General features: G+C 34.5%; 1 protein-coding gene across 2 annotated transcripts; it reads left to right on the top strand.

The window, feature by feature from the left end:
- Positions 1-172: 172 nt before the first annotated feature.
- LOC121418933 (selenoprotein N-like) lies at positions 173-14,019 on the top strand. 2 transcript variants are annotated; one of them, XM_041613153.1, is made up of 9 exons: positions 173-906; positions 3,557-3,679; positions 8,060-8,394; positions 9,147-9,298; positions 9,830-10,077; positions 10,934-11,039; positions 11,938-12,109; positions 13,092-13,199; positions 13,936-14,019. In XM_041613153.1, exons 1-9 carry the CDS (start codon positions 520-522, stop codon positions 14,015-14,017), a joined length of 1,713 nt encoding a protein of 570 aa, XP_041469087.1. In that variant the 5' UTR covers positions 173-519; the 3' UTR covers positions 14,018-14,019. The 2 variants fall into 2 exon arrangements, with proteins under 2 accessions (XP_041469087.1, XP_041469088.1); XM_041613154.1 differs by lacking the exon at positions 173-906 and adding an exon at positions 2,883-2,939.
- The last annotated feature ends 5,568 nt before the right edge of the window (positions 14,020-19,587 follow it).

The raw sequence follows: 19,587 nt of genomic DNA, 5'->3' as shown, positions 1-19,587 counted from the left end.
GTGAGACCCTGGTCACAATTGCTCTACGGCGGCCGTACGGCGAGTCGAAAACAGCCGTTTTATCAATTTCGATTAAAATCACCTTCATGTAGTTGGACAAAAATGTTAAAAACGGCTGTTTTCGACTCGCCGTACGGCCGCCGTAGAACAAATGTGACCATGGATGTGAGTACGTGGGACCGAGCTTCAGATGGATATCACCGACAGTCAGAGACTTTGTTTACAATGCATTGCTCCGCCTCCGCTCTGTGCATGCACCGTGCATGCCAAAGGTTCACCGCATGCACTGCGTATTAACGGTAACACGTGTGGCTTGTCACTTCCGGGTTTTAGGGGAGAACAATATTTACAAGGAATTAGATCATTATGGTGACGCTAATACTCTCCATCCTCGCTATTTTTATGGTGTTTATTGTTTGTACCGTCATCTGGGCAGTATGTAGATCCATGGAGCCAACTAAGCATAAGGTTTAAATTCAAAATACCCAAAGATCAGGACGGAGGAATCCACAACCAGCGATGCCGTCGAAAGATCGAAAAAAGCCGTCCCATGATCGGGGCGGTGAAGGACGATCCCCCATCAGCTCTGCGGGAACTGGCTCTGTTGATTCTGCTACCCAAACCACTGATCAATACCCTCCGACCTTTAGACGTTCTAACCGGGGAAGATGCGGGTGGAAAGGACTGACGTTTCTGTCCATTTTGGTGGCCGTGGCTGCTGTGCTGGCTGGCAACTTCGCAAACAGAATCATGATGGAGAAATTTGTGATGGAGGAAATGAAGCTTACCATTGGGGAGGAGGGAGTTAGCATCTTCAATGCTTATGATAGAGATGGCGATGGCCATCTAAATGTCATTGAATTTGAACCTCTCTTAGAAAGACTGAATATTGAAGACAGCACGGAGGTACATGTATTCCAATTCCAACTTTCATAATATTGATGATGATGATGATGATGATAGTGATGGTAATGATGATGATAAGGAGGAGGAGGATGGTGAGGATGATGACGAATTGATGGTGATGATGATGATGAATTGATGATCAATGATAATGATGATGGATGATGATGGTGGTGATGATGAATGATGTCTGGAAAATAATTGTGTTTTACTATGTTACTTGAACTCTGTTGACCAACTTTTTCATTATTTAGCTATTATTTTGATAAAGCGTTGGTATGATTTCTATTACATAATGCATGTTAAGTGCATGGCCTGTGCATGGTTAACCATAATACCAGATGATAGATCTGCCTTTTCAGTCTCTTATGAAAACATAATATTCATAAGAAGACTGAAGAGGTATTATAGATAAGGGGGGGAGAAATTTGTTACTGGTACTTTATTAAATGTTACACTTTTCTGAATTTTTTAATGGATTCCTGAATTCTTTTTTTATTTTCAATTTTTACTAAAGTTGTATTTTTAATATGCAAGTTTTTTTTTGTAGAATCCAATGCCTTCTAGAATCATTTGCTTTTCATACTTGTTTTATCATTGACAAGCATTTTCTTAATTTCCATTTAAAGGAGAGGTCCAGGCTGAAAATTCTATCTAAATAGAGTAAAATTCAATGAGCAAAATACTGAAATTCAATGAAAATCTGATGGAAAATAATAAAGTTATTAATTTCAAATGTTATAAAGTTCTGTAAAAACAATTATATGCATGCCATCATGAAGTGAGCTGATGCCACTGTCTCTATTTTCCCTTTCTCATTTTTAACATGAAGAAAGTTATTTCATACACATGCAAGTATGTAAAACATGTCTCCCTTGTAATAAAATAGGTTTCAGCAATGATTGTCTCGAGTATCATAAAGTTAACCAACTTTTACATAGACTGCCTTCATGTGCTTGATACAAACAGTATGGTCTCAAAATAATAATTAAAAAACACAATTTGAAAGACAAGCTGATGATGTGTTCAACTGTTAAAGGACAAGTCCACTCCAACAAAAGGTTGAGTTGAATAAAAAGAGAAAAATCTAACAAGCATATCACTGAAAAGTTGACCAAAATCAGATGTAAAGTAAGAAAGTTGTGGCATTTTAAAGTTTCGCTTAATTTCACAAAACAGTTATACTGTATGCAGTGTTTGACATCCTGGTTGGTATGCAAATGAGGAGACTGATGAGGTCAACCACTCACTATTTCTTTTGTATTTCATTATATGAAATAGGAAATATTTTAATTTTCTCCTCAATGTCAAGTGAAACAATGTTCAATTCCTCCTCAACATGTGGAATTAGCATTGTTTGATACTATATGGTTCAGCCAAGTTGGTCCTTCTTGTCAAATATGTAAAAAATGAAATATTGTATAATTCAAACAACAAAAAACAAAAGAAATAGTGAGTGGAGGACATTGATTGTCTCATTTGCATGTCACTGAATTGTGCTGTTTTGTGAAAAATGGTGAAACTTCAAAATATGTCATAACTTATTTTACATCCGATTTTGATGAAATTTCTGTATTATGCTAGTTTGATTGTTCTCTTTTCATTCAAGTAAACATTTTTCTGGGGTGGACTTGTCCTTTAAAGATATTCAACTCAAGTCTTAAACCAGGGAGTTGGGAACTCCCTGCTTACACGCACGCCCTTCTTTTGTACACAAACTCTTTCTCTTCCCCTATATTCAAATGAAATGTTATGTAACACCATTGTATTGTGTGAATGAAATTGAAAGGTACAGTGTGTTGGTACAGAGAGAAGGTCTTTTGGGTAGTTGGGTTGAGCATTGTTTGTTGTCTATTCTGGGTACTATTCATCGTCATTAGTTTTAGATCTGTCTTGTATTTTCGGCAGTCCTTGTGATAAATGTGTACACTGAGAATGAGATGTCTTTTCCCAATTCATTGTGTTTAACATATTTGGCAGGAATTTCTTAGGATATGGGACAAAAGTGTTTTGGTGCAAGAGGATGCAGAGTGTGTGTATGTATTGTAGTGTAGAAAAATGAGATTTATCTGTTTTCAATTGCATTCACAAAAAATCAACCTGAAAATACAGTCAAATCTGTATTTTTAAGGTTCATAGAAGTTGACGCACTTGTCAGACCGTAGTACATGTATGCAAAGCATGTACACGTAGGCCTAAGTATTATTTGTACATCTGTCACCAGTCACCTTCTCAGTCGTATTCGGCCCAAGTCACACAAACCTCTGTGGTCTCAAGAGATCGAACCCGGACACATATCAGTATGAATTCCTTCACACAAATCTTCATCCAGAAGATAGGCACATGCCCCCCTCTCCCCCTCCCACCTACTCAAAATTGGCATTGCTGCACATACTGTATCTCCTGTTTTAATTGAGACACACATGTACATGTACCCTGTTCTTCCCCTGGTCTGAAAAGCTGTAACTGCATAATTTAAGTGAATAACATTTTGTGAACCTAAAAGAAACCTTCTGTCAAAAAAGCATTTGTAAGAAATACAATGTAGACCTATTTTCTGCACCCAAGACATCTTGAGGAGGAGTATTAATATGTTATTTGACATCTGTCTTATAGTTTGACTTTATTTTGTTTTTGTTTCTTTTTTAAACAGAGAGGAGACTTCTCCTATGGCGATGAGGATCTGGACCCAGCTGAAGAGGTCTTGACTGTAGAAGCACACTTTATTCCTCTTCAGCAAGACACCATGTCCAAATCAAAGGATCAATCATTCTTGGTAAGAAAAAGAAATGGTCCCGTTGTATAAATTTTATTCTTACCAGGTAATTTACTAATTTTGCCATCCAGTGAGGTATCCATGGGTGGAATCCAATGTTATTGAAAGTTTAGCATTGTAAATAAAAACCTTGCACATGCACCTCTCAACAGTTGGTACGTAAAAATTCTTCTTCCAGTCTGGTACAGTCCGCCACTGGCGTATTATCGTACCTTGGAATTATTTCCAGGGAAGTTACTGTTGGGTGGCAGAATTACTATTTTATGCAACAGGCATCAGAATTCATATTTTGTTTGTAGTACATGTATGTACCCCTCCACCTTTTGCATTAATATGATAATGGGTGGTTTTAATGATGATTTGTAAGCTTTAACTGGGTGCAGAATAGTTTTCACCAGGTCATGATGTAAACTAAAGTCATCTATTTATTTTTTATTTATGAATCAAATCACACAAGTTCTCAAAGCATTATGACATTTGTTGTTGCTAACAAGAAAGTGAAACTCTTTAGATTAAAATTATTTTCATACATGTATATTTTTTATTCTGTGTTCTATGGCCTGTATTCTGAAGTCATGTTTTATTCAAAATCTGGTTTAAAGTTGTGGTTTAACTATGGAAAGCTAGTTGTGACATTAATCTGTAAGATTAGAGGTTAAATGAATAAGCCCATTTGATTTTCAAATAACTGTCTTTGAAGATAAAGAAGAAGTTGTCTTCACCATCAAAGAATTAAAAAAAGAGCATGGTAAACCATGAAGAGGAATACAATGTAAACATAATTTTGACAAGTTTGGCTTCCTATTATTTTAGCAGTTGTAGACCATGGTCTAAGTTAAACCTTCCTTCAGAATACAGGCCTACATTATGTGTCCACAGCTCACTGTCCTAGTATCCTGAAGGAAAATAATATAATTTGGCCTTTAGATCTGCTCATGGTATTTTTTTCTATTTTGTTCATTTCAAACACATTTTAAAAATTGCTGACAAGTTAACTCATAATTTTGTCTCTCCAAATGAGGATTTTGAACAGATTTTTTTTTGAATAAGTTTATATCTCCTCAAAACCCTTTGATTAGTCAGCCAGATTTTAGGGGTTTACAAACTGGGTGGTTAAAAGATGTTACAGAGACAATTTGTTCATTTAAGTAATTTTTTTATTTGTTATGCCTCTTTGTTTTACATTAAACGTAAAATCTCATGGTAGTTGGCATTAAGTTTGCTGAGACATTTCCATGTATTAACAAAAAGGAGGAAAAGGTCTGTAATAAATCTCCTCACAACAAAATTATAGAAACTTTCATGATGAAAAATGCTCTGTCACTTCCTGCATTTACATGTACATACACATACTTTATGTAAAAGCAAGGTGACTATAAATCACGCAATTATGTGATTTGTCGACCTGAGACCTTCAGTCACTACATCTACAGTAGGTAGGTAGGCCTATTCCCCTGAGACTATGGCTAACGATGCATTTAATCAATATAGAATCATGATGGCATCTTTGGTGCGTTCAATTTAACTTTATCCTAGATTGGGTTCTGCAGAATCAAAATGCACCCTTGGAGTATCATATTGGGACCAAGGAACCACAGGGACTGAGGGGGTTTCTCACCCCACTCTTCTCAGTAAAAATGTAAACGAAACATTAAAGCAATATTGACTGGCCTCGGGGCGATACGACATATATCGCCCGAGTCGCAGACGAGGGTGATATCAATTTAGTGAGGGCGATATATGTCCTTTCGCCCCCAGGCCAGTCAATATTGCTATTATTAACCAAATCAGGCATCTAGAGCAAAAATCGTTAAAATCTAGATATTTTAAATTTTTAGAATGAGAATCTTAGTTTATCATGTTGAGCAGACTGGGCCTCTGAACTTTACCATTGTGACGTAATTGAAATGACGCGTCCCTGGCCTGGGGACGCAGTATCCAGCGTTGTCTTAACTTGATTACCATTATGACGTATAGCACTGCGCGGTTCAAGGACGCGTGCAAAAACGCGTAGAATACCCGGATATTAGCGCTGCTTTTTATTGCCCGCTACATTTCCACGCATTTTCTCATTGACTTTCCTGAGCAGGCAATAAATTGGGCCCGTGGATAAACAATTGGAATTTTATTGACCGGCAATTTGATCCCAGTCTTAAGCAGGCAACAATGTTTCAAAGTTGCCTTGCTCAGATGTCTGATACGGTTAATAATATAAAATATATACAATAACAATAAGAAATCTTATTACTATTGTTTGCATGTCAGTAAGATGTAAAATGTTGTCAAAATAACAACATGACAACATGTTGTATGACAGAGCATTTGATCTCCCTCTTATGATTTCAAATGTCTTGGTTTTTAAATTCATTTAATTTATTGGTTTGAAACATAAGTTTTTTTTACATTCTGTACTGTCATTTGGATTCCTCTCAGAAATTCCAGCTGTGTTGGTTTGGAATAATATTTGTCGGAAGGCAGGAAGGAAATTAAAGGATCAAATTTGTCATTTTGACCCATTTTATAGTTTCACTTTTTTGTCTACATATGTACATTGTTTTATGGTCTAAATGTTGTACTTACCGTTATGTAAAACAACATACATGTATTTTTTCAGTTTTTACAGTCTGTATTCCTGGTGTAATGTTATTTTTTGATTTATTGTATAATTATTCAGTTTAGAAATTTGTAATTTCATATCCTAATGATTTCAGACACTTTTATTCATTTGATAAGTGAAAAAGATGCAGAATGTATGTCTACTCACTCTGTACATGTAGGCCTATAATCATCCCTGCCCTAAATTTGTTGACTACAGTTGGGAAAGAGAAGATTGATGGGAAGCAATTTGATGTAAACAATGATAATTACACATGTACATGGATTTTTTTCAGTTTGCTTATAATACTGTAGGCCTACATGTACATGTACATGTATATCCTTTGATTAATGGAAAACGCCCTCAAATGAATGTTTGGGTTTTCCCCCTTTTAGTTTTATTCTAAACATCAAAGTGTTTTGGTCCTCTGATTATAATTTCTGCAAAAGAAACTTGAGATAATCCAAAATAACATGCAAGAAGTACTCATGATGGCAATGTCTACATGTATTGTGTTAGCAATGTTTATTGCTTGAACATAATGATGGTGATGATTCATGTTGCTGCGTATAGTCAAATTGCTGATCACCCTCTTCCTCTCAAAATGATCCTCAAACACCAATGGTCTGTCAACAACCTTTATTGTTGGATCAGCTGTCATGATGTCAGCTGATTTTACAGCAGAATAACACAGAAAAAATCAAAGTGTAAAATTACTCTGCTAGAATGTTGATTACCTGCAGAGTTGTTTGTCATTTTGAATTGTTTTTGAGAAAACAATGATGACTATATTTTGATTGGTTCCATCATGGACCTATTACGATGGTTCCATGGATATGTGACACATATTCATCCCATAGAATTTCTTTGTTTTTTGCAGGTATTTTTTCGTGTTCAACAATCATTACATCTTTTTATTTGATGTTATGACTTATGATGAATGTTTTACAATGTATGCATAATGCATGTCCAAAGAGTACCATATTAAATTTACTTTTTTCTCTGCAAGTTAACTGTACTTTTTCAACACAATACATGAAGTATTATAATTTGATTTTTCATTGTATGAATTCTGTGTCTGTATAATCACCTAAAGTTTTTATAGCTAATTAGTCAATCAGTTGAAACAGACCATTGTATGCAGGAATAATTAAATAAGAATAACAAGTATATTGTCTTGATCTAATGGCCTAATATGCTAAAATATCTTTTTCTTCTGTACCCGAGTCTCAAAAGAATTAAGGCCATAAAATTTACAAATTGCTATTTCTTTTGTGATGTTGTAAGTTTGCTCTTGATTTTGTTTTGTTTATTCAAAATGTACTACATACTAGTACAAATACATGTATGTGAAAATTACTGACTTTCCATAGAAGTTGATTTTTTATCTGACTGCTAAAAAAGCATAAATGATTCTAAATACCAAAGGCTTGAGGTCCTCACAGAGTGACCTGGTAAAAGGGGTAAATGTCTTATCAAAGGGCTATAGCACAACAAGTGGGTATTGAACCAGGTCACAAGATTGCCAGCCCACCATTATACCGACTGAGGTATCATGTCTCCATGATCTTTTTTCCCATGATAAAAATTTTCATGTTAAGTAATTTGTGATTCTTTGTTTTGTGTGAAAGTATTATTTACTAATGGGCCATATTACATGTGATCAGCCGAGTGATTTTTTTTTTGTGTGTACATGTATTTCTTCATTCTGCATGCAAAATATTCCCATAAATGGTAACTAAAACATAAATAATCCTAACATCCTGTTCCTTGTGATCTTTCAGACCAGCAGGTCATCTCTGTCCTCACTGGATGGCTGGATGACACCCAACGAACCGGTCACTGCCTTCCCAGCCAGTGCCTTCCGTCCACTCCTTCCAGAGAACCATGTCCAGGTTGGCAAGGTCTACACCATCATCAAATCTAAACTCAGTATGATGACCAACCAGCTGTCCAGTAACCGTTACTACCCACCAAGGGTCAAAGGCAAGGAGATCATCATCCATAGGCTACTCAACGTCTTCCACTCAAGGCCGTTTGTCCACTCCAGGTTCGGTCCACAGGGTACCGTGGCAGTCGTGAAGGCGGTCAGTGCAGAATATCTGGATATTGTCTTTAGGTAATCAATGATTTTATGTTATACCTAGATTCATTGTGTATCAGGACATGGGTAAAGATCAATGTTAGAAACAAAAACAAACACAATAGCATACACGTGTACATTATACATATTATGTTGGTAAAACACTTCCTAAAAATTACTATTATGTTTAAACAAATGTGTATTATGGCATATCTTAAACTATCGTTTAATTTCCAGCTGCCTCTCAGGTATATTACAGCATTGGTTAGATGCTCAGATCATGCTTGCCATTGTGTATCATTTAGCAATGAGATTTGATATTAAATATCAAGAGTATTATTGCACTTACAGATGACTGTATTCTTGCACTAATACAGATGACTGTATTTTAATCATATTTAATTTTTTATTAAGTACCTCCCAGATATTTTTGTTGACCAAAATATTAACAAATGGATTGAAATTAGTGTGCTACACTACTTGTATCACAATTTTAAACAATTGATTGGAAGTGTAATGCAGTTTCCCAGATACCACTATACAAAAATCAACTTTGATATAATGAGTCATTTGATACCTGTGGGAAAGTGTAGATTATTATGATGCTCCTCGGAATAGTTTACTAGATAGATGGTGCATAATAAATGCTGTGTTTATTATTATGATGATGATGTAAACTCCTAGATTATTACAAGTTTATACCGGTTTTGGTTTTCCCACAATGCTATCATCGAGTGTGGCGTGATAGTAGATAATGTTTTGAAAACATTCCTTCTCTTCTCACACAGAACCCATGCAGAGTTTCAACTGAATGAGCCACCGAGTCACCCATTCTGGTTCACACCGGCTCAGTTCATAGGTCATCTTATCATCAGGAAAGATGCCTCACACGTCGAGTACTTCAACATGCATGTTCCTTCAAACAAGAGCTTGAATGTTGGTGAGTTCTTGGAATGTCATCCATCAATCTTCATTAAGTCATGTTTCTCACCACAGAGTAATGGATGAGTTTTTTAAAAAGTCACAATGATTGCTGGTAAATGGTACAGTTACATGTACAACGAATAATCCATCTTTTCCAATACTATTCTTTCTTCTCCCCCCCCCCTCCCTTCTTGTCTTTTATGTCTTTTATTTTTCATCTCTTGAAGATGATGGCATTGGTGGTCATCTCCTTGTAGCACAACAGCCCCTGTGTTTTGGTAGAAAAGTGGTGACTCAAAATATGTTCCTGGTGCATTACAGCCTTAATATCCCCATTGGCAAGACATTGTTTTTCATTTGCCACACTTGACCCAGGAGAGTATGAATTAGTACCTCGCATGAATATTTTGCTTGGAATGCCTAAATTCCTTACACTGGCAATGCTAAATTTAAATTAATATTTGTGGAGGTCCAGTAGTGACCCATCTGAAGCCCATAAGTGCTGTGAAATAACTCATTATTCATCTATTCATGTTCTTCTGTTTAGATATGGAATGGATGAATGGTCCCAATGAAGTTGAAAACATGGAGGTTGACATAGGCTTCATGCCACAGATGGAACTCAATGCTCCTAACCCATCCTCTCAGGTGACTATATACTCAGAGTCGGGTGATGTCATCTATGAACCGTCCAATCAGCAAGAGACTTCAGGTGGGCCGATCCACTGGGATGAAGAGATTGATATGGAAGAGGCCCTCAGGATGTTAGAGAAGGAGATGTATCCATTTAAAAAGGTGAGATCTCTTCAGTGTGGGGTCAGGAGAAAAGGAAGTTTTGCTGCAGGCAGTATTTAGCTGCTATTAAGTGACAGAACATAAAGATTGAATGTTCGAGAGAGTAAAAATATGTGGCTACCACAAAACTATGTCCAATGTGATGGTCGTTCCTTTGATAAGGTGTTTTGGTGTCATGTTTCTAAATAGAGCTGGCATTTTTACAGAGCATAATTTTAAAGATTCTTCAGTCATTTAAACAAATGATTTCCCATAATTGTGATTTTAAATGTTGTTTGCGTCCCAGCGACAGTTTGCAATCGTCTTTAGGGGAAAAACAGAAAATACATATTCTGCATTGCTTTGGGAGGATATCACAAAGAATTACAACAATGAACATTTTTAGAATTTGAATATTTCAACATACCAGAAGGTTTGTAGAATTTTACAATTTGCTTTAATACATCTTTGAGCCTTTCTTATATGTCTAATAGAAAATAATAAGCTCTTTGAAATTCAACTGTAACTTTTATAAATTGTTATGAAACTCCAATTATATGTGATATTTCTTTGTAGATTTCATCATTAACACCACATGAGCACTGTTGAGTCCACTTCTGGAATGGTTTTAAAACTAAAGCTTTCGTTAACTTTTCACTTGGTGCTTCTTTCTTTTTTTCCTAATTAATTTAAGCCTGTTTTGTTCCACAAATCATCTATGATGGGCTTTTTATAGCAAATGATCACATTTTGGTATCAGGCAATGCTATTTGTATATATATGCTTTCTCTCCCCTGCATTGCTTAAAAAATGCAATTAAATCCAGAAATTATTTACTTAACCTTATTTTGGTGGATATTTGATTATATACTTTCAGATAGAATATATGCCATTGAATGCAGCATTTAAAAAGGCCCAGGCAGAGAAGAGATTGGTTCATCATATCTTACTCTGGGGTGCATTAGATGATCAGTCTTGCTGAGGTAAAATTGTTTTCTTTTGAGAAAAAGAAATGATAATACAAATTTTATCAGTCTCATATAATTTTATTTCATTTTATAACGTTTAGTAGTCTATCACATGATTGATGTATTATAAAAATGATTTAAATTTTATATTTTGTAAATATATATATTGAACTATCATTGTAAATATAAAAAGATTGAAAGAGAAAATAAATTAATTGAATTGAATTGGTAATGCTTTCAGATCAGTTCTTTCCTTATGTTAAGATTTTAATACAGTACAAAATGTATGTTTTATGCAAACTAAACACTTGGAGATATTGAGTTTTTGCATGAAGAAAATAAGCTAATCCTCTAATTCATGTAACATTTGTTATGGTGGACACCAAGAATAATTCATGAAAATGCCAATAGCAACCCATACTGAAGAAAAAATTCAAAGTATGTTCATGTCATTAGAGACCTCTTGAACTGTCTCCCCTGGTTATATGGATATCTCATGAATGTTTATTAATAACTCAGTGTGTTAAGAGCATTTTATCAAGGAATTTATATTTTCAGTCTGATGTCACGCTTTCCGTCCCCACTATTGTAAAATTGCTCAAAATGATGATGTATTCTATGGTTGAGTTTATAATATTAATTGTAATTTAGAGAACATGTATGTGAAATCCAAATAATAGTAATTAAAACTACAACACTCAAAGCTAAAACAAGTGAACAGTCTTCGAAGTCAGTGATTTATCTTTTGATTTTTTTCTTTGATGTTGTGATAATTTCATTTTCTCTTTGACCCAGCTTTCAAATATGTCATTCATCCATTTTATGAGTATCAGTTACAAATGTGTTAAATATTACACAGAATTTATAGTTCATTTTAATCACTGTTCTATTGTGTTTTAACTTATTTCCCCAGGTTCGGGGCGGACTTTACGAGAGACGTCTCTTGAAAGTCCGCCCGTTCTTCAGTTGCTAGGCAACCATTTTGTCAGCAGCTGGTCACTCGTAGCTGACCTGGAGGTCATCAAACAGAATGAAAGTGACCCTCAGTATGCAGCATTAGCTTCTATGTCATTAGAAAAATATAAGTAAGTTTATTATAAGAATGATATTCATATATTTAGTAATTGATATGAGATCTTGATATTATTTGTGATAGGGATGCAATTATTGGGACATATCTTTCTCTTTATTTTGAGATTGGAATTTCTAGACAAGTTACGATTATTTGCAAAATAGCTTCATATCTTGTGTATGTAATATGCTGCTATTTGACAGGTAAAGATGTCTTCAGGGGACTGTTGTCAGCACTTACAAGTTGTCTTTCTCTGACAGTTACCGTAGTAACAGTCAGAGGCCAGTGCCTTTAAGCCAATCAAAACCAAGGATTTCACTGAAATTGTCAGCACTGTCAATTTAGTCAGTGCTGACAACTTTCATGAAACATCCAATTGGTCTCTAAAGGTTGTTAATCCCAAAGAGGACTGATTGGGCTAGATTCTTGAGATTGAACAAACTCCGGCTGATGGAGAACTACCTAACATTCCGTTTTTGACAGTGAAATACGAACTGTCAGAATGTGTTTTTTTACTTCTGGTCATGGGAATAGCCATTAATAAAAGAATTTGTAAAAGGGAGAATCATACTTATAGAGGTATTGGGGAGACGGCTAAGCTCTTGGTGTTGAGAGGTGATGAAAACATGGTTTCCATGACAGGAAATGATTAAGATTTGTATCCCATTCCAGGGGGATGTGGATGATGGTGACGATGATGATTATGATGATGATGACGATGATGATTATGATGATGATGATGATGATGATGATGATGATGATGAGGATTGTTATATGTAACTAAAATGGTGTTACCCATTTCGTCAGAGATTCTACCAGCCCCCTTTATACTATGCATTAATTACACATGGTTCTTTCTAGAAACTTTTCTACAACTCCCTGTTGATATTATATCATCATCACATTTGAAAAATACTAATACATTTTAAGCTTGATAGGTTAAAACTGAGATATAGATATATAACGATTTCAATTTCTTCTGTTTCTCCATCCAGTTTTCCAGTAGAAATGCTTGTATCATTGCCAAATGGAACTGTTATTCATCACATCAATGCCAATGATTTACTGGATGCCAGTAATAATGATAATGCAGGCATACTTGAGTAAGTAAGATTTCTTGTCTTTCATATTAAGTTAATTTGTCAAACCAGTAGATGTGCTCATTTATGAAAAAGTCAAATAGTTTCATTAATATTTTGGATTGTTATAACCCCATATACAGACTTACATCTGAGATTTATTGATAAAAAATAATGTGCTGCCATACAACTAAGCAGCAGTGATGAATGGATGGTGTTTTGTTGCATTCGCATTCTTAGGCATTCAATTCAATTTTAATTCAATTATTTTATTTTCCACTTTCAATTTCATATTTACAATTATGATACAATTGACATATTAACATTGATAACATTATAAAATTACAATAGACAATATTATCAAATCGAAATATAAATAATTGAAAGGGAGGGAGGGCCAACTGAAAAGCAGAGCTTGTATAATTACATTTACCTGAAAATGAACACATGTTCATCCACAACTTCATTACGAGTACTCATAATGTTCCATGTGCCCTGAAATTAGTATATCAATAGATCTAATTTAGCATCATTGTCATAAATATTATTTCTAAGCATTTTCAAATTTTAAGAACATTCATGATTTATTTTGTAGCTGTTGTATTTTCAAGAGATCATTAGTAAAGAGATTGTTGCCCATGAGGTACAAATGTTTTTCATTAGCAGTTTAGTACAGACTGTGTGCAATGTTACTATCATTAATATCTCCCGGAAAGTTCAATTCATAAATCTCTATTAAAATCTTTCTCTTTTCCTACAGTACATTCACAGATCCATTGGTAACCAACTACGCAAAGTTCTTAAAGGAAGGCATCAGTAAAGCTGAGGCAGTTGGTTTCTAATCAAACAAAGCATCAAGAACTTCCAATATCTCTTGGTAATAACTGCCGTAGTTAAAGTGAGACTATAGAGATACATGACCTAGATTGTCAGCTCGATACCTTACGATTCAACATGTCTTAATAGATTGAATGAGAGAAGGTGAATTTTGGAACAGTCACAACACAGCACATCTTATGATCTAGCAATGCCATCACCAAATTGCAGAGTTATGACATCATATCAATACTGCTGTCTCATTGGCTAGAATTGTGATCAAGCCTGTGACCTCCAATGCTGGTGTAAAGGTGGAGGAGCCAAGATGTAGTGGTTCTGACTCTCACCTTGTAAACAGAGGGTGGCATGTTTGAAATTCCTCTGCGGTCTGGCATCCTTTGGCAAGGCGTTAATCCACACTTTGCCATTTTCGACCCAGGTGCTAAATGGGTACCCTGTAGGATGTGAAAGTCATTATATGTTGTCCAGAACTGTGTGCGCCTAACCGGCGACTGACTGGAATACTCCCCAGCGAGTGGAGGATGTGTACACATTGTGTGCGGGAATGACTGATTGAATCTGATGACTTGGGTAATAATATAGCTGTAAAGTGCTTAGACATGTCGTTCCGATGTATTAAGCACTATATAAAACCCGATTATTATCAAAGTTTCGACCTAGTAATCTTTACAATAATTCTTGCAATTCGCCTCAAAAGACAACGGATGTGTCGACATACTGCCTCTCACTCAGTCACAGACAAGTCATTGACGAGCTAGATCATATAGTATTCTGTAGTCTTAATCCATCAAACTGAAATTAATCTTGAAGTCATTCTCTAACCCTAAAATAATGATTGAAAAACAAAAGGAAAGTTAGAGTTCAAAATTTAGATGAATATTTTTTTTTAAATTCTAATATGCCAAAGTATTAAGCACAACAATACAATCAATTATGACATTGACCATCATTGTAAAACTATGGAGAACAATTGATTGAATCTTTTTTAGGTTACAGAGCCCAATACATTATCTTATATACTTGCTATGGAGTCTTGTCCATGTGTGTGTAGTAGCAAAATGATCTCATGCTCATTCTTGCCCTAACTCTGATGGAATTTCTTTTTCATGCCTTGATAATGGAAATACTCTTTAGCTCTTTTAGCTGTACTTTGGGTTGTTTTTTTCATTTGAATATTTATTATTGATGATTGTAAATCATGAACAGGTGCTTCTTTTCATATTTAGTCATGATTTTAGTACAAGTTTATTGATGGGGGATGTTTTGAAGAGATATGGCACATCTTAGAATCTTGGACTATCTTCCCTCTGATAGGGCCTATGATGATCTTGCCGTAAAGCTGCAAAGCATGCTGGGTAAGATTTGATGCCAATATACCGATCAGTACAGGGGAATAGTCCAAGGAGCTATATGTATATTATCTAAATGAAGATAGGTGACCTACATTTTCCCAGTGTATTTTTTCATAGTATTACTGGGATGACAAGATTCACCTTGAGATAGGTAGATATTTTGATATTGGCATTTATTGTTTTAAAATGTCTACATTCTTAACATTTATTGACTGATTACAGTGAAAGGATTTTTTTCACACTAGTTTAATTGATTTTTTAAACATATTTCTTAAGTAGAAAAGAAAAAGAAAAATCAAATACATTGGTTTGTTAAAGAGTCTATACATTTTTGTCCAATAAATGATACGTAGTATGATATAAAATACCGTAAAGCAATTCTGGTTTACTTTTTTTTTTAAAGGCATTAATATATCATTAGGGGTTTTGATTTGTGAATCGGGACTCTTAAAAAATGTCATCAGGGTCATATTTCTTGGTATATTAACAAAATGTATATCAATGCTTTCTTTAATCATTGTTTGATTATATAGAGAGGGGATAATTGAAGAGAGATCATGACAGAGAGAGTGAAAGTAGGTAGAAAGAGAGAGTAGGAAGAGAGATAGGGAGGGAGAGAAAGAAAGATGTGGAAGGAGAGAGGGTGTGAGTAGAAAGTGAGACTGAGGATGGGGGAAGGGGTAGAAAGAGAGAAAGAGGGTTAGGGGTAAATATAGTTGATATATAGTAGAGTGTGCAATGCAGGGACAATGTTTGTGGATAAAGCATTCCAGTAGATCGACAACATTTGGCTACTTGACTTAGTTTTATGAATTGACTGAATAATTATTTATTAATAGTTATGAAACATTTCTTAAGCATTGTATCTAAGCAATTGATATGAACTATTTATAATATAAGAATGGTTTGTTTTGGTGCTGTAAAACCATAATCTTGACATCTCTTTCTTTAATCCATTGGAGATTACATGATTGTAGTGAATGCAAACAAAATAATATAAGTATAGAATTATTGCAATTTGTTATCAAAAATTGTTATTGTAATGGAAAATAATTCTATAGATACAAACATCCCTACATCATTATTCACTTTCACATAGATTGACACAAATTGAAATATATAGTTTGTATTTCGTAAATTGTGATCATATTGAATATTTGGGTTTTTTATGACTGAATATTCCATGGTTTGATAATGCTAGATGAAATCAGTATTACAAGGAATTAATGATAATACCAATGCATTATATATATATATTTATGATTTTTAATTTGTTAATGATATAGTTAGATGCATTCCTTTGCTTTTATGAAAGGCATTTTAGTTAGTGTATTTGTATCTTATGTTGCTTTTGGGGCTACAAAATAATAATCTGAAAAAGTTATGTTCATGATCTTATTGCATAAAAAACTCACTATTATGGGAGCTTTACAAAGATAAAAAAAGTTCAGTAGCCAATCAAAATCAAGGTTTCCATGGTAGTTTATATAATGGCAAAATTACCATTGGGACCAAAGAGAGTTAAAATGTAAAATGACATGATAATGTATCCAATCAGATAGTTCAATTGAATAAGTATTTTTTTTCTTTCTAAGATGTAATTCAGACGAAACATTGTTGAAAAATTATCTATTCATGTAAATAATTGATGTATCACTTGTATGAGGTTTTGACACTAGGGGGCCAGTAATAGTTTGTGCCTCTGCAATATTTGTAAATTTGATACTTTTGTGAATCGTTGTGCAACTATTTGCCATCATTTAGATTGTGTGCCAAATGCATCTATTTTGTTTGTAACAAAATATTCACAAATGGTCACACAATCAACTGTGTAAACCCCTTAGATAAGTAGAGCCAAATTATTTCATTGAAAACAATACTAATATATGTTATGATTTTCAATCATGCTTTTTAACTTATATGTAAACTCTTTGTGGACATGAATGAATTTTAACCAATAACTGATCAATGAAAGTTAATAAAACCATTGAAAAAAGGTAAATATGACTGATTATTTTTTTCTTGGCTTTTGATATCATGAAACAAGTGAAAACGTTTGTATAGTGAATTATTGACTGCTTGTTACCTCTTTTTTACTTTGAATTTCTGTTTTCAAATTTTGGGAGTGTATATATACATTTAATTACTGAACTTCGTACATAACTGGCAGATGACTTTCTGGTGGTAATGCAATATTTTCTCGACAGTAATTTAAATTTTAAAAACTGATACCAAGAAGAATCAACACATTTTCAACCCTTGCAGTAGGAAGTGACAAACGAGTGACCAAGATACTATTTCAAGTAAATGAACCTTTGTCTAGTTTATTCTCTTTTGACCACAGAAATTTATTTGATGTGAATAAAAACCGACTTCAAGAGGTAAATTGGTATCAGATTGCTCCACACTCGATGGAGGAGTTTGTTTAACCAAGGTTAAGGTATTTTAAAAAACTAGATTACATATTTTTTCGTGCTGTTTGTTCATGATAAGAAAAAAATTGCTTGTCTTCTTTTCCAATTTCTCTCCCCATTTTCCCTCTGCTCCCTCCCCAATCTCCATTCCTAACACGCGCGCACACACACACCCTCGCGAGCGCATAACACATCCCACTCACACACTGGGTTTTGTTTTCTTGAGTACATATCTTCCATACTCGTTCTTTCTCCAAGTTTGATCAAGCTCATAATCTCGACCGCACCTTTGCAACTAAATTTGTAGAAATCAATAAATCTATAGATCCATAAATCTCAATGGAACCGCATTTCTTCATCTCTTACCACCGGGTGAATTGTGGTTAAATCAAACTATGCAAACAAAACATATTGATCTCTTCCATTATTTCAATTGTACAGTGTATTTCATCGACGGGTGTGGAGTTCATTAATGATTTGCATGCATTTTCTAACAGAAGGAGGTTACCACGCAAAGAAAAAAATCACATTCCCAAATAAATATCTAGGCAATGGATGAATCAATGCTTTTGTTTTTATAGTGGCTCTCATGATATAACTGACATTGATTGCTCAGTCATACATTATTTTGGTTGACATTCACTGATCTAGTTTATGCTTTGGCCTTCATCATAATAGGCCTACCCTCTTCCTCCTCCCGATTGGTATTGGGGAAAAAATAAGTCAGTGTAAGCCTATCTTCATATCTAGGGTTTTGGTTTCTTTTGCCTTATCGGCAATCCCATAAAATGATGGAAACCTTATAGGCTACGTCTGACCAACATTTTTTTTTACTTCTTCAAAACAGATCACATAATTACCGTTGACGAAAAGAGAGACAAAGCATAAAAATAATGAAAATAACAATCAGAATAAAATTATCAATAAGATATAAAAAGCAGTATTATTTCGAACTTCTATTTTATAAACTATTCTAGCCAAGATAAATGCTAAGTTGAGAGCACCTTATGTGAAGTACAGAGCGGAGATGAAACAGTAAGATCCAAAAGGGGTCAGACGTACACCTATATATAAATGATAATGACCTGCCGTTATTAGAAACTGGGGTTATGGCAATCGCCAGTTTAGAGTGTTTATTTTTGTTTTGCACATTACGTACGGCAAGTCTTTTTCTGATACAGAGTATCGCAACTTTCATTTGATAATTTATAACACATTTGTACGTAACAAACACATAAATTGCGATTAAAATACGAAAAGTGACTACTTCATTAAGAGGATATATATTGATATACTTCGCACTCGCGTCACTCCAAAAGTATTATATTGCTTACCATTACCATAATAAGAGACAGACAATAGACTTCTGATGAAGTATCAAATTTCCTTTAATGATGGCATCAGAAAAGATGGCTTTATTAGACAATGATGATGGCATATAGACAATGATTATGTCATTAGAAATGATGACATTCGAAAAAAAATCCTTGTGGCAAATACATACTGACACTAACTGTCGTGTCGCAGAATATTGGGGTTGTTAATAAAGGTAAATTTGCTCGCCCCCCCCTCCCTCCCTGAAATGCTTGACTCTATGCATAAATTTTAATTAAATTACGAAATTATTGTCTGAGGAAACACACACATCTTACCTTATATACCCTACCTTATCTTATATCAAATATTTTTGTTACAGAAGGCGTTGCGTGTTTTTAAAGACATCCTGGAGATCCCATTTCAATCACTTGTGTATCAGCAATAAAATTTTGAAGAAAAAAATCTATATCGACAGACACTATCTCGGTAATT

Source organism: Lytechinus variegatus, chromosome 7 (genome assembly GCF_018143015.1).
Source record: "Lytechinus variegatus isolate NC3 chromosome 7, Lvar_3.0, whole genome shotgun sequence".
NCBI classification, from domain to species: Eukaryota; Metazoa; Echinodermata; class Echinoidea; order Temnopleuroida; family Toxopneustidae; genus Lytechinus; species Lytechinus variegatus.
This window is presented reverse-complemented; position numbering and strand designations above follow the sequence as displayed.